Genomic DNA, 14,739 nt, shown 5'->3' with positions numbered 1-14,739 from the left:
TTTTTTTTTAACCCCTCTAGCGCTGGTTTACTATGCATTCTGTATTCAGAATGCTATTATTTTCCCTTATAACCATGTTATAAGGGAAAATAATAATGATCGGGTCTCCATCCCGATGGTCTCCTAGCAACCATGCATGCAAATCGCACGGCAACCATACTTGCTTGCGGATGCCATCCGATTTTCACACACCCCATTCACTTCTATGGGGCTTGCGTCACGTCAAAATCGGAAAATATAGAGCATGCTGCGATTTCAACTGAACGCACAAGTGATGCGTTAAAAACATCGCTCATGTGCACAGCCCCATAGAAATGAATGGGTCAGGATTTAGTGCGGGTGCCATACGTTCGCCGCACGGATCGCACCCGCACGGAAAACTCGCCCGTGTGAAAGGGGCCTTAGACCTCTCATAGAAATGAATGGAGCATGCTGGGAATTGTAGTTTCACAACAGCCGGAGTGCCGAAGGCTGCCGATCCCTGCCCTAGTCTAACGCTTCAGTCTCGAGATGTTACTCCACTTTACCTCAGCGAGTCTACAACAATGTGTGTGTCTTTTTTCAAAAGTCAGATTTGATAAATCTGGCTTGCATCTGCTCGACAAGCTAGCCACCTCCACACTATCAAAACTGGAGAGAGTGGCGCAAAACGCCACCAAGTTTTTGTGCAAATAAACCTAAAAGTTTGTAAAGCCCATTTTTACTGACTTTTTGTAAGCCAGAATTCTGGAGTGCAGAGGGTGGTAACCTGCCCCCGTTATTCTGTTCCTCCTAAAATTAATATATAAATAAAATCGCCAACTGGGCGTTGCCATTCGCGGTGGGGGGGGGGGGGGGCACTGCACCCTTAAGAACTGTCCACTTTCATACCGATATCGCAAGGGAAATGGTAGAAAATCCAGTTAGCAATTTTATTCATAAGTTTGTAGGGAGAATAAAAGCTAGATTTTTGTACTTGCCTTAAAATCTGATTCTCTTCTGTTTATTGGGGGGGGGGGGGGCACAGGCTTGACTGTGGGTATAGCTGCTGCCACTAGGAGGTGACACTTAGCACAAAGGTGTCAGCTTCTCCTTCCAGCTATACCCTTCCTACAGGGACTAAGCTAAATCAGTGACGCTGGGTTCACACCTAGGCGTTTCTCAAACGCGCGTTTCTATGCGCGTTTTTGTCGCGCGTTTTATAGTGAATAGTGAACGCGCGTTTGACGCGCGTTTGGGTGATTGACAGCAGTGTTGTCCAAAGAGTCTATGGCCCAAACGCGCGTCAAACGCGCCAAAAAAAGCTCCTGTACTTGTTTGAGCGTCGGGCGTTTTACAGCGCGATCGTACGCGCTGTAAAACGCCCAGGTGTGAACCCTTCCCATAGGGAATCATTGGTTCTTGCCTGTTGTGCGTTTTACAGCGCGTAGGAACGCGCTGTAAAACGCTCAGGTGTGAACCCAGCGTTAAAGGGAATTGATGTATAAAGCTGAGCAGACAGCTGAGCTAGCGCATGCAGTGTCCTCAGTGTTCCTTCCCTGTGCTGGCATCAGCCTCAGGGAAGAAACCGCACTAGCTCACGCATTGCGAGATTACGGCGCTCTGGCTGGCTGACGTCAGGGAGCAAGGAGGAGATTCTGAGGTTTCAAGGCCGTGCTGGGCTCCTTCACGCTGGAGTCCTCTCACGTACGGGACACATCAGGGTAATTTGCATATGTATCAAATCGCTTTTTTCCCCACAATAAAGCACACAGAGCTACGGGGACTGGGTATTGCTGATGTGCTAGCGGCCATCTAGCAACCCATGTCCTCAGCTCTATACACAAAATCCCGGTGACAAGCTGCAGGAGACGGTAATAGGGCACAGCGGGCAAACGCAGCGGCGCCCAGGAATAATAGGTGCTGGGACATCCCTGGGCGCTGCTCTGTGTAGCCTGCTGCTTAAAGTCTGCACCCATGAAAAGTACTATCATTGGTGGCGCAGTGCGCCCTCCCCTCCTCCGCCACTCTCTCCCCATTGGTGGCGGCAGCAGCAGCACAGGAGGGAGAGACTGCTTCCTTCTCCTCTGTGCTGCTGAGAGCTCATGTTCTGTGATACTAGTCTGCGCAGAAGCCTGGTATCTTATGGATACCGGGACAAAAGTATTGATTGGGTATAGAAATTTCAATACCCGCAACAACCCTAATCCTGACATCATCAGGTCATAGTGCAGCGAGCAAATAAGAAGTTGGAAGGAGCTGTGGAGAGGCGCCCCTACAGGAAAGGTAAGTATTTTTTTTACTAGTGCTGGGGACATGGCACTGAGGGGGGACAGCCAGAAATGGATGGCATGGAGGGGCTGATCTAATGGGACTGGGGGACATGGCAATGGATGGCATGGAGGGGCTGAAGACACTGGCGGAAGAGCTGTGGCTGATCGCACAGGGGGGAACGAAGCGTGTTGGAGACTGATGGCAGAGGGTCTGATGAGTTTTTATACAGGAAAACAGTCAATTCATTTTTTCTTATTAGATTACTTGATTAATTGTAAAAAAATTATCAATATAATACTCGATTACTGAAATAACAGTTTACTGCAGCCCTACCCAAGAGACCCCCAACTGCCCGAGCCGAACGAGCAGTAACCCGGAAGGGCGGGGCCCGGTCACTGCCGCGGTACGCTTCCACAATGGCCAAATTAATCCATTGCGAAATAGAAGTTTTAGACGCAGCCAGCCCTTGTCTCGGCCCCTCTGGAACGATGAACAGGGAATCAGTCCGCCGGGAAGATGACGTTTGGGACAGATAGATGCGAACGGCTCGTACCAAATCCAGAGTGTGGAGCGACTGCTCCCGAGGATGAGACGGGGCAGGAGAATAATCTCTTCATTGAGATGGAAAGCCGACACCACCTTCGGAAGGAAGGACTGCACAGGGCGAAGGACTACTTTGTCCTGATGGAGGATCAGGAAAGGCGACCGATTTCCGACGCCCTACGGATGGAAGTCATTGTCACCAAAAAGGCCACCTTGTAGGACAGGAAAATAAATTTTGCAGACCTGCAAAGCCGGGAGGTCTGCCTCCTACAGACACTACGCTTAGTCCCTGGAGGGAGGAGCTCACACCTTTGTGCTTAGTGTCGCCTCCTAGTGGCAGCAGCTATACCCACGGTCAAGCCAGTTCCCCATTGAGACGGATGAGAAAGGAACAGCACAATGCAGAGTAATAAGAAAAGATGCTCCAGAATGGGATGTCACGCTACCAGTTTGCAGGGACGAAGCCCTCAGCGCTGGGACAGCGCGCCGGTGAATGGAACACAGAGTACGGCATCTGCCACGTGTATACTTTAAATGTGGGACAAAAATGTTATGTGAATACAGGCTTAGGCCTCATGCACACAACAAAACCCGGCCCATGTGGCGGTCACATCTTCTGGACCCGCGGCAGTTCCCCTGGTCCATGATTTATGACGCAGGTATATTGCGCTGTACTCACATCATCATGAGCACAGTATGGCAGACCAACGGTCAGAAAGGAACTCACTTCAACGTTAATTATTATGATAGTGAGTTTGGTTAAGGGGAGCTGCAGCCCACACAAGGGTCGTTTTTTTACGGGCTGAACACGGTTGTGTGAATGAGCCCTAATATTAATGCGTGAATTCGGCCTCAGGCACAGGAGAGGCTACAGACTGTGCCCTGTGCAGCAGCATGCCTGTCATCGGCAGTGTGCAAGTACCAGATTATCCAGTGGCATCACCCTTAGGCCTCTTTCACATAAGGGTACTGTCACACTAGCGTTTTTCTTTTCCGGCAATGAGTTCCGTCCTAGGGGCTCAATACCGGAAAAGAACTGATCAGTTTCATCTCCATGTATTCTGAATGGAGAGAAATCTGTTCAGGATGCATCAGGATGTCTTCAGTCACTGAACGGCGTTTTGGATGGAGCATGCTGCGCTATTATCTCCCTCCAAAATTCTGGATCAGTTGCCGAAATGCTGGATCCGGCATTAATTTACATTGAAACAGTATTCGTGCCGGATCCGGCATTAAAAATATCGTAATGCCGGATGAGTCCTTCTGGTCTGCGCATGCGCAGACCGGTAGAAATGTAAAAAAGAATAAAAATAGAAACGGATCCGTTTGTCCGTATGACAAATGGAGAGACGGATCCGTACTTGCAATGCATTTGTCCGTTTGCATGCAGATGGAACTGCTTGCCGGATCACTCTGCCGCAAGTGTGAAAATAGCCCAAGCGTTACGGAATCTCTCAGGGTCTGCACCGGACATCACGTTCCCAGCTTTGGAAGGAGGTGTGCCGAGCACAACGACGGGGTAGGGAAATTTCACACCAGAGTTGGGGAGAAGGGGCCACCTAATGCGCTTGCACCTTACCGCTCAGCTAGACACCGGCCGACACTGCGCATGCGCCGGGAGCCTCAGCAGCGGTAGAGGGTAGGGAGAAAAATTACAGTACAGTGTGCAAGCGCGGCTAACTACTCCTATCGGGATACACTGTGCGTGCGCACCAGCAGGCAGGGAGATCTCTTATACCGAACATCCATCCGATCACCGCGCCTGTGCAGTGTGGGGGTAGGGAGATCTGATGGCCATTTTTTATGTTAAATCTCCCTACCACTCACTGCGCACGAGCGGTGTCTGATCATCTGGAGCCAGCTGAGAGGTAAGGCGCAAGTGCATTAGGTGGCCCCTTCCCAGTCGTCGTGCGCCTGCGCGGCGCACCTCCTTCCAAAGCTGGGAACGTCATGTCCGGTGCGGCTGTGTCACAACAGAAAGTGACAAGGGTAGGGAAATTTCACGGAACACCGGACCCGGCATTAAAATTGCCGCACTGACAGATCCGCACAGACCTTTAAAAAATTAATACTGGATCCGGTTTTCTAGAAGACACCGGAGAGACAGATCCGGTATTGCAATGCATTTGAGAGACGGATCCGCATCTGGATCAGTCTACAAATGGTTTCCGTTTGCATACAGTTTTGTCTGCGATTGCGTCCTGCGTTTCAGTTTTGTCCCACACAGGTACAATAAGTTTTTGATGTGTTTTTTTATATGCATGGGAGGAAAAAAAAAAAAAGTTGAACAACAATCTACATCTCATAGCAACAAATCAGTGAAAAACATTACATCCAGATGCCTTCCGTTTTTTTCACCAAAGCCCCATTCACTTCTATGGAACCAGAGCAGCGTGAAAAACGCAGAATATAGAACATGTCGTGATTTTTCCTGAACACACAGATCACGTGTGAATAAAAGACACTCAGGTATACAGACCCATCAAATTGAACAGGTCAGGATTCAGTCCAGATGCTATGCGTTTGTTTCGAGCATCGCGCCCCGACGGAAAACTCACTGCCTCTTTCACATGAAGGTTACGGTTTCCCCTAGGGTCGATTCAGGGAAAAACTGATGGCTTTGCACGCCAGGCAGTTTAGTCTGCGATTGCGTTTTGCATTAACAAAAATCTACATCTCCTAGCAACCGTCAGTGGAAACCGCATTGCGTCCGCATTCCTTCAGTTTTTCACAGAAGCCCCATTCACTTCTATGGAACCAAGGCTGCGTGAAAAACTCAGAATAGAACATGCTGCAATTTTTCCTGGACGCGGACACACGGAAGGATCCAGTCCGCACGCTATGCGTTCGCTTCACGCATCGCACCTGGACGGAAAACTCGCTCGTGTGAAAGAGGCCTTATTACAGTTATTCAGGGGGCGACACTGTGACAACTGCGGACGACACCAGGATAGTGAGATTTCCAGTCGTCACCCTTGAATGCCGTGTCCCGGGTGCGTCCTGACAGCTCATTACGCCAGGACCTCTGACACGGGGGGCAGCAGTTTCACCACTAATGTTGGAAAGAAAAAATAAATAAATTTAAAAAAAGCAGGGGCTCCATAGGGGTAACAGTCTGCAGCAGCATCACATGGGGCGACAGCAGAGTTTTCCTATAGGATGCAGGGGCTGACCAGGCTAATCTTTCTGCAGTTAGGCCACAGGGCTGATGTGATTGGGCTGAGCCTGACACACAACTGCCGCACTGCACTGCTATCACCCAGACGGTGACGTGTGAACAGAGCTCTAGGCCCCTCACAAATATACCCGCCATTCCCTATCACAGCTCCAGCCAATAACGTCCCTCAGGTGCTAAACTCACCTTCACTGCCCCTCCTGGACCCACCCGACTCTGCCTGCTGATGCTCTCCATCCTGCCTGCAGAGCCGTGCCTATTTACAGCTGCGGCTGCAGCGGCGGCCATATTGGCAGGACGGCGGTTCAGAAGCGACAAGGGGTAACGAAGCACAGCTCCTGATAAATAGAACCGTTACAATCAGAACTAAATAGGGAAATAATCCGTTTCTCATAAAAAAAAACCCAATATATAAAGTGCTGACGTTAATGTAAGTCAAAGATTCGGGGACTTTCTGAAACAAATAAGGGAAATTACAATAAACGTCCCACCCCATGTCGCTGATGGTTCGATCCGAATTCTGCCAGTACTTTCACGTATGTAAAGAATAGACTGCGCTTAGTGGCGGCCATCTTTAGTGTGGGTAACAACGTCAGTTTTATATAAAGCAGTAATGGAGCGCGTTCCTTGTTTCATATATATATATACATACACACACACACACACACACACATATACATATATATATATATATATATATATATATTTATATATTACTGTGGTGTGGGTTGACGACATTTGAATAACTTTATTGCGACGTGTGAGCCCCTGAAACGAACACTGGAGGTCATGTGATCTGGTGACGACACTCGCGAGATTCCAGTCTGCCATTGGGCCGCCTGAGGAAGAATTGTGTTCCGTGAGGGGATCCGTAGAGTCCGTCCTAGGAGTGAGTGCAGCGGCTACGGACACTGTGGGCAGCATGGAGGTCAACCAGCCTAAACAGGAGCACTTACTGGCCCTTAAAGGTACAGAGGCTTGGGTGGGCCTGGGATCAGTCTGGGGTTCACTTCCTGTAGCTGTCATGGTGTGCCAAGCCTTCCCTGCACTCAGCTGTCAGACCCCTAGGACATGATAGAAACTGAAGGCTCAGGGTAGGAGATAAGTGGGTTTGAATGGTTGCTATGGGCAACGCCTTCCATTATTTCCATGAATGAGGCCCTTCCTTTCCTGCAAACCCCCTGTCTAGTCAGAGGCCACACAGCCGGACAGGTGGCCGCCTGCCGATCGCTGGCGGTGTGCTGTGGAGAACTGGTTTCCCCAAGTGGAATGACACTTTTAAAGGGGTTGGGTTTCTTTTACATAAAAAGGCAGGGAATGGCTTAAAACAGTAAAAGACTATACTTAGACTCCACCTCCCCTCTCTTCCTGTGGTGGGCTTTATTTACATACCTGTATACTGCACCTGACTGCTGCAGCCAATCAATGGCCTCTGCAGTCTTGTACCGTATACCACGAGGCTAGCGATTGGCTGCAGCAGTCATGTACTGTATGCGGATGTGTCAGTGCTGCAGCCAAGAACGTGACGGCGTGGCTGCATGGAAGATTAGAGCGGAGGAGCGATTATGTTCAATATTGTGGTCGCAGTACGTTTTCCGCGCCCTGTAGGTATATATTATGATGTTAGTTGAGTAGTCTCTTTTATTTAATTTTTTTTTGTCCCCAGCCTAAAATAGGTCTGCCCTGGTGAGAAGCAGGCTTTCCGGGCAGTCAGGATAGGTCCTCCATATGATATTGATGGGGTTCTGCCTCCCGGCACCCCCACGATCTGCAGTTTGTGGAGGCCACGGCGCTGCGGCTTCTTCCTTGGCCAGTGACTGCATATTCATTGGTCTTGTGGCCTGTGTGCAGCTCAGTCCCATTGAAGCGAATAGGGCTGAGTTGCAATAACAGATGCAACCTATGGGCAAGAGAGGCGCTGTTTTTTATCTCATAACCCTCCATTAAGAATCGGTATCTGCCTAGTCCTTGTGGTCTCTTTGACGTCCCTGCGTCTGCCCTGACCATCGGTCCGTTGTAATGTGCCCACTGAGGTGCGTTGCCGTCGGGTTAGGATTTGAGTTGTATGTGTTGTCATCTAGGTGTGTGTGACTTTTACCAGGCACATGAACTAGCAGGTAGTTTCCCTTTGGACTCGTGCTCCTTGTCAATTGTTTCTCCCCATCAGTCACCCAATAATGTCAAGAACTCTGTGCTATTTTGCAGCAACTCGCAACCAAAAGTCACCCTGGGGTCCTAGCCTTAGGCTACTGGTGTGGATCCATCATATTTCTGCACAGACGGATCCGTTCAGATAATACAAACGTCTGCATCCGTTCAGATCTGTAACATAGCCAAAATGGATCTGTCTTGAACACCATTGACTTACATTGTGTGTCAGGACAGATCCATTTGGCTCAGTTTCATCAGACGGACACCAACCCACTGCAGGCAGTGTTTTGGTGTCCGTCTCCAAAGAGGAATGGAGACAAACTGATGCAAACTGAGCGGATCCTTATCCATTCAGAATGCATTAGGGCAAAACTGATCCGTTTTGGACCGTTTGTGAGAGCCCTGAACGGATCTCACAAACGGAAACCAAAACGCCAGTGTGAAAGTAGCCTTAAAAGGGTTTTCAGAGACTTTACAACTGATGACCTATCATCAGGATAGTGGGGGTCCGACATCCGGGACCCCCGCTGATCAGCTATTTGAGAAGTGCTGTGGCCTCCTCTAAGTTCACCAAGCACAGCGCCGCACATTGTATAGTGGCTGTGCTTGGTATCGCACTCAGCCATGTGACCAATGAACATGTCTTCATTGGCCTAGGCCAGTGATGGTGAACCTTTTAGAGACCGAGTGCCCAAACTGCCACCAAATACCCACTTATTTATCGCAAAGTGCCAACACGGCACTTTAACCTGAATGCTAATACAGTATATCTTCCATGTACTTTATCACTTAGATATAACAGCCTGCCTATATTCAGTGTGCTGCTCATAGTGCGCCCTGCGCTGATGATGGCAGGAAAAGTATAAGGCATATTGGTACACCATAGACTTTTTCCAAGGCGCGGGTGCCCACAGAGAGGGCTCTGAGTGCCGCCTCTGGCACCCGTGCCATAGGTTCGCCATCACTGGCCTAGGCCCTAGGGAAAGCTGAGCGAAGGCCACGGCACTACTGTGAGTGGGCCTGCCTTCTGAGACAGCTGATCGCCAGGGGTCCCGGGCTCCCACCGATCAGATACTGGTGATCTATCATTTACTCGGGAAAATCCATTTAAAGCAGCCCTTTACTTTCATTAAACTTTTGAGATATCTCTATAACAGCAAAAGTTTCGATCAGTGAGAGTCTGACTGCTGAGACCGCCACTGATGTCCAAGTCTCTTTTCCCGCGTTATGATAGGCTTTTCTAATTTGAAAATTAGGCCTTTAGTGCAACAAGGGTGTCGCCATTGCTCTTTTTGAACCCAAGCTCCACCCATTTCTGTGGTCCTTGGCTGCTTTGATTGACAGGACCAGGCAGTGCCAAAACAATGTGGGAGGGGCTGGCAACAGCAAAGGGTGGAGCTTCAGTGCGACAAGAGCAATGGTGATTACCTTGTTGCACTAAAGGCCTAATTTGCATATTAAGAAAAAGTATCAAAGCTCGGGAACGGAGCCTCAGATTGGCAAAAGAATAATAGCGTTTTAATCGGGTAAATCCACAGCTATGTGTCTATTCAAACAACTCGACAGGGAGTTCACTGGTGACGGATTCTCTTCAAAGGGGTTTTCAGAGAAAATTAAAAATGTCTTAAAGGGAACCTGTCGCCAGTTTTATGGTGTCCTAACTAAGGGCAACATAAATAAGTGACTGATTCGCTTAGCAAAATGCTGGGTCACTTTCTTTAATTGACCCAATCAATCTGCCAACATCTTGTATTGAAAAGCTCCAGCTGATAATGATGAGTCATGAATATTCATGAGCTCCTGACTCTCCCCGCCCACCTGCTGCTGAATGACAGTTTGTTGCCATATGAATCGGCAGAAGGTGGGCAGGGGAGTGGCTATAGCTCTGAATTAAATATACGCTGGACTCAATGACATCACGCTGGACTCGAATCAGCTCATTAGCATGCAGCATCTTTGTGTGTATATTATGAGGTAACCATCTGTCACATCAGTCAGTGAATACATCTAAGGCACTTTTCAGTAGTTAATGATTGTATATAATTAGTTAGATTATAATCAAATATCCACATGACAGGTTCCCTTTAAATATATATACTCACCCCTTACTCTCTGAGGCCCTCTCGTACTCCCACTGCTATTTGTTTTCAGACACCAGCTGAGACATGCACTTGACCGGTATAGCCAATCGTTGTCCTCAGTAGTCTACAGTTAAAGGGGTTGTCCACCTTTTTTAATTGATGACCTATCCTCCCATTCCTTTCAAAGGGAGCAGTGCTTCAGTGGTGAGCGCTGTCCACTACAAGGGTGACTGTCCTGTGTAGTACTGGCCCCAACTTCCAGCGATGGAGCTACTAGAACAGCTGATCAGGGGGTGCGGGCTGATGGACCTCCAACAATTGGTTAGTGATGACCTATTCTGAGGATAAAGGCTGGAGAACCCCTTTAGGCACGTCGCTGTACACCCCACAGTAGTTTATCAGGACAAATGGACATCATGGGGGAAAGGGGGGTGCGATCTTTTTTTTTTTTTTGGAGGGGGGGGTTATGAGATTGGACTGCCACCTAAAGGGCAGCTCAGTGCGACGATTACATTGTCACCCATTCATTTAAAAAAGGGCACCGTGTAGTACTACAGTTCCCCATCCTGCATATATATTGACGTCGGTATCCACAAGGTCCGTCTGTATTTTGGACTGAGGAGCCATGTACCTAATAAGACCAGACACCCCCCCTGTCACTCCCCCGCCAATGTCCATCACTTACCTAATATCTTCGGTGCCTCTTGCACTTACTAACCTCTATTACCTTCCTACTGTGACGGTAGTCGGTATACCCTTTGCCCCGGCAGCGCTGTAGGTAAATTAGTGCTCCGCATTTATGAACTGACTCCAAGATGTGCATTATCCCAACTATTTTGTGCCGTGCTTCTGCCTCAGGTCTCCGTCATCGATGATAAGAGGACCTGGAAGACAATGAGCAGCAGCTTCTCGGAGGTCACACCATCGACGGCTTCCCTGAGGTGACACCATTGCATGCTCCTGCACAACAGACAAGGCGGCTGCAATCTCTTGAGATGTCTTGGCTTGTCCGCTGGTGGTGAGAAGGTCCTCAGTGGATACGGCTGAGCACTGGCAATGGAAGTTATTTTGCATTGCCGACCTGGGCAGAAAAACGTGGAAGATTTGCAGAGGATTGCAGCGGGCTCACTGGAGGAATTTCCACTCCGACTCTTGCCAAAATTTGCTCCATGGTTTCCATTCCATTTACCAACGTTTATTCTTAAACCTCAAAAATGTCCTCCGTTTATCTCAGTGGATCTGTCCTCCGAAGTAGATAAGGACGCCGTCGATCCGGCCCACGCGGAGCCCTTCACGTGTTATGATCCTACACCCCATCTGTTGGAGTTTAAGGCTAACACAAGCGGGGACAACGACGAGCAAAGGGGACCTGCAGGACTGGACATCCTTACATGTGAAGCGCCAAACATGGGTGAAACTGTAAGCAAGGAGAACACGTATGTGCGGCCGTGGAGTGTTTGTACTCGGAGAGGTGGGAAAAAAGATCCAATTCCTCCTCCGTCTCCGGAACTGAAACTCATTTTGGGTAGACTCAAGTTGCATCTGTTTCATAGGGGACGATGGACGATCTTGCCATCAGCTTGTGGTGGTCGGAGCTTGGAAGAAGTCTGGAATAAACTGAGCAGAATGATAAGACATGGCGTCCTTCCGAGCTGTAATGCCACCGTGCCACGAGACGTCCGAGAGATCTGGATATTCTGTGACCTGCGCTATTGCGAGCATATTGGGAAATTAGTGAGGACAGAGATGAAACTTTCGGGGAACATTGACCTGTTCGTTCACAAACATGGGGTCATTTTAAAGATGTAATATATATATATATATTTTTTTATAAATTGTATGCTGTAAAATCTCTTAATGACAGTGTGATTTACGGTAATGTACGGCGTCTTGAAAAAGTGGAAGCTTTGTCATATGAGCCCATCCAGATACTGCTTTTAGTACGGACAGAGTGAAAGGTCTCCATACACTTTACGTAGCTCTTGGGCAGCGGCTCGTTCAGCCGGCAGCTATATCTTCCATCCTATTGGCCAAGCGTGCGTGTTTTTACAATGGAGGGATGGAGGCCGCCTGACCATCGCCTTGAAAGCCAACATGCCTGCTCCTTCTTTCCCCCTAAGTCTATCTGCACATGGGTGCGGGTTTACATACAGATCTTCCTTGTGGATTTCTTTAAATTTCAGCTTAAAATCCACATATGTTAGTTGCAAATTTTGATGTGGATTTGTCCTGATCTCACCTTTTTGCATTACAAAGGGTGAGATCTACACGGGAAAGCCGCACACACAGTTGACATGCTGCAGATCCCAAAATCCAAATAGAAAAATTATGCAAAGTGTACGTGAGATTTGGCAAATCTCGCGCACTTTACTGGTGCGGTATGACACTGTGGGGTTTTTTCCCGGCAGTCCGCAATGTATGTAGTTATCCAAAGGCAGAAAAAACGCAGCGTGGTACAGTACCAGCAAAGTGTAGGAGGTTAGACAAGTCTCATGTGCGCTTTGCTATTTCGTTCCGTGTAGAAATTGCCCAGCTGTGTGGATTATGAAATCTGCAGCATGTCCGTTCTTTGTGCAGATTTTATCCTTTTCAATGCAAGCGCGAGATCTGCATGAAATCCGCACCGAAAACCGCAAGTAAGGGTACTTTCACACTAGCGTTATTCTTTTCCGGTATTGAGTTCCGTCCTAGGGGCTCAATACCGGAAAAAAACTGATCAGTTTTATCCTAATGCATTCTGAATGGAGAGCAATCCGTTCAGGATGCATCAGGGTGTCTTCAGTTCAGTCACTGTACGGTTTTTGGACGGAGAAAATACCGCAGCATGCTGCGGTATTTTCTCCAGCCAAAATTCCAAAACAGTTGCCGGATCCGGCATTATTTTACTTTGAGCTGCATTAATGCCGCATCCGGCCCTAAGTGTTCCAGAAAAACGGATCTGGTTTTGCAGTCTGCGCATGCGCAGACCTTTTAAAAATGTGAAAAAGACAAATACCGGATCCGTTTTTCCAGATGACAACCGGAGAGACTGATCTGGTATTGCAATACATTTATGAGACGGATCCGCATCCGGATCCGTCTACAAATGGTATCCGTTTGCATACAGATTGGAAACCGCACAAGCGCAGTTTTATGGCCGATATATAAAATACATTGGTTATACCTGATGAACTAAAGTGTTTTTATCCTTTTTTTTTTTTTTTGCGATAGAATATGAAATGAAAAATAATTGCACGTAAAGGAAAGGGTTAACATTGTTGGGCAGGAATATCGTAAAATAACATTCCTTCTCAGTAAATGACATATACCAAGAAGTTGGCCACCTTTACGCTGGGTTCACATGGGGCCAGTGTTGCGTGAAAATCGCTGAATATAGAACATGCTGCAATTTTCACGCAACACAAAAGTTATACGTGAAAACCAGCGCTCATGTACACAGACGCATTTAAATGAAGGGGTCCGAATTCCGTGCGGGCGCAATGCTTTCGCATCACGCATTGCACCCGCGCTGAATACTCACTCGTGTAAAAGGGGCCTAACTGTTAAAAATGGGCAGGAATGAAATTCCTTGATGAAAACACAACCCAAAAAAAAGTGTTAAAAACCACATCAGTTTTTTTTTTTTTTTTTTTTTTTTTTTTTTTTTTTTTTTTTTTGTACTGAAAATACTCCATGTGAACCTAGTCTTAGTTCTTATGTTACAACCACATGGGTTTTCAAATTGCAAGCAATTTTATTGATAATGGCCGCCTGGTAAAGTCCTACTAAACTGTGTGGCCATCAATATCTGATCGGCGGGGGTCCGACACCCCACACCTCCACCCAAGTGTCAGAACTACATGGCTCTGCCCAAGTGAATGAGCGCAGCGCTGCAGTAACCACCTCTGTCCACTACACGATGGGTGGGGCTGTGTAGTTCTGACATCGTAGCTACTGCAGAACAGGGGGGTGTGGTGTCGGACCCCCACAGATCAGATATTGACGGCCTATCCTGAATATAGACCATCAATTTAAAGGACCAGAAAACCCCGTTTACAATCGGACTTCTTTTAGATTTAGTCTACCACTGATCTGCGTGTCTGCGCAGTCTTGGCAGAAACACAGCAACGTGAGAACTGATGTTGATCGTGTTTTTTGGAAAGAGTGTGCACGCCCCCATTCTATTGGGGTCCACATCTGTTCGCTATCTCTGGGGCATTATTCTGTAATTCTCCTGCTGTAGTTCGTTCCATGATGTCTTGATTGCTTTATTAATTGTATTCCTAGCGTTTAATATGAATTTTGAAATGCCTGCACTTTTTATGAAATAAAATGTTAAATCAATTTTTTTTAACCTGAAGACATTTGTAGGTGGATTTATTTTTATACTACATGAAATATACCGCACACTGTGCCAGCGCTTCACACCGCGGCAGATTTGTAGTGGACATCAGAGGTTTATGTCAGGAACATTTCCCATGTTAAAATATCTAAATGTTAATTTTATATATATATTATTTTTATTTCATTTTTTTCGGTATGACTCTGCATAGAGCATCTTCATTGACTGCTATTCTT

At 47.6% G+C, this 14,739-nt stretch overlaps 2 protein-coding genes across 6 annotated transcripts in view; one reads left to right on the top strand and one right to left on the bottom strand.

Moving 5' to 3' along the window:
* The window catches only part of TRIM23 (tripartite motif containing 23), a 32,588-nt gene extending 26,331 nt beyond the window's left edge, over window positions 1–6,257 (bottom strand). For both annotated transcript variants that reach the window (XM_044292299.1, XM_044292307.1), the window contains exon 1: window positions 6,137–6,257. In XM_044292299.1, the coding sequence (XP_044148234.1) occupies window positions 6,137–6,238 (102 nt within the window). In that variant the 5' untranslated portion in view covers window positions 6,239–6,257. The remainder of the gene's footprint in view (window positions 1–6,136) is intronic.
* Window positions 6,258–6,767: 510 nt separating this feature from the next.
* The window catches only part of TRAPPC13 (trafficking protein particle complex subunit 13), a 40,533-nt gene continuing 32,561 nt past the window's right edge, over window positions 6,768–14,739 (top strand). For all 4 annotated transcript variants that reach the window (XM_044276153.1, XM_044276151.1, XM_044276150.1 and 1 more), the window contains exon 1: window positions 6,768–6,918. In XM_044276153.1, the coding sequence (XP_044132088.1) occupies window positions 6,873–6,918 (46 nt within the window). In that variant the 5' untranslated portion in view covers window positions 6,768–6,872. The remainder of the gene's footprint in view (window positions 6,919–14,739) is intronic.

Source organism: Bufo gargarizans, chromosome 1 (assembly GCF_014858855.1).
Source record: "Bufo gargarizans isolate SCDJY-AF-19 chromosome 1, ASM1485885v1, whole genome shotgun sequence".
NCBI lineage: Eukaryota > Metazoa > Chordata > Amphibia > Anura > Bufonidae > Bufo > Bufo gargarizans.
The sequence above is the reverse complement of the archived record's forward strand: the minus strand, read 5'-3'. Positions and strand labels throughout refer to the sequence as shown.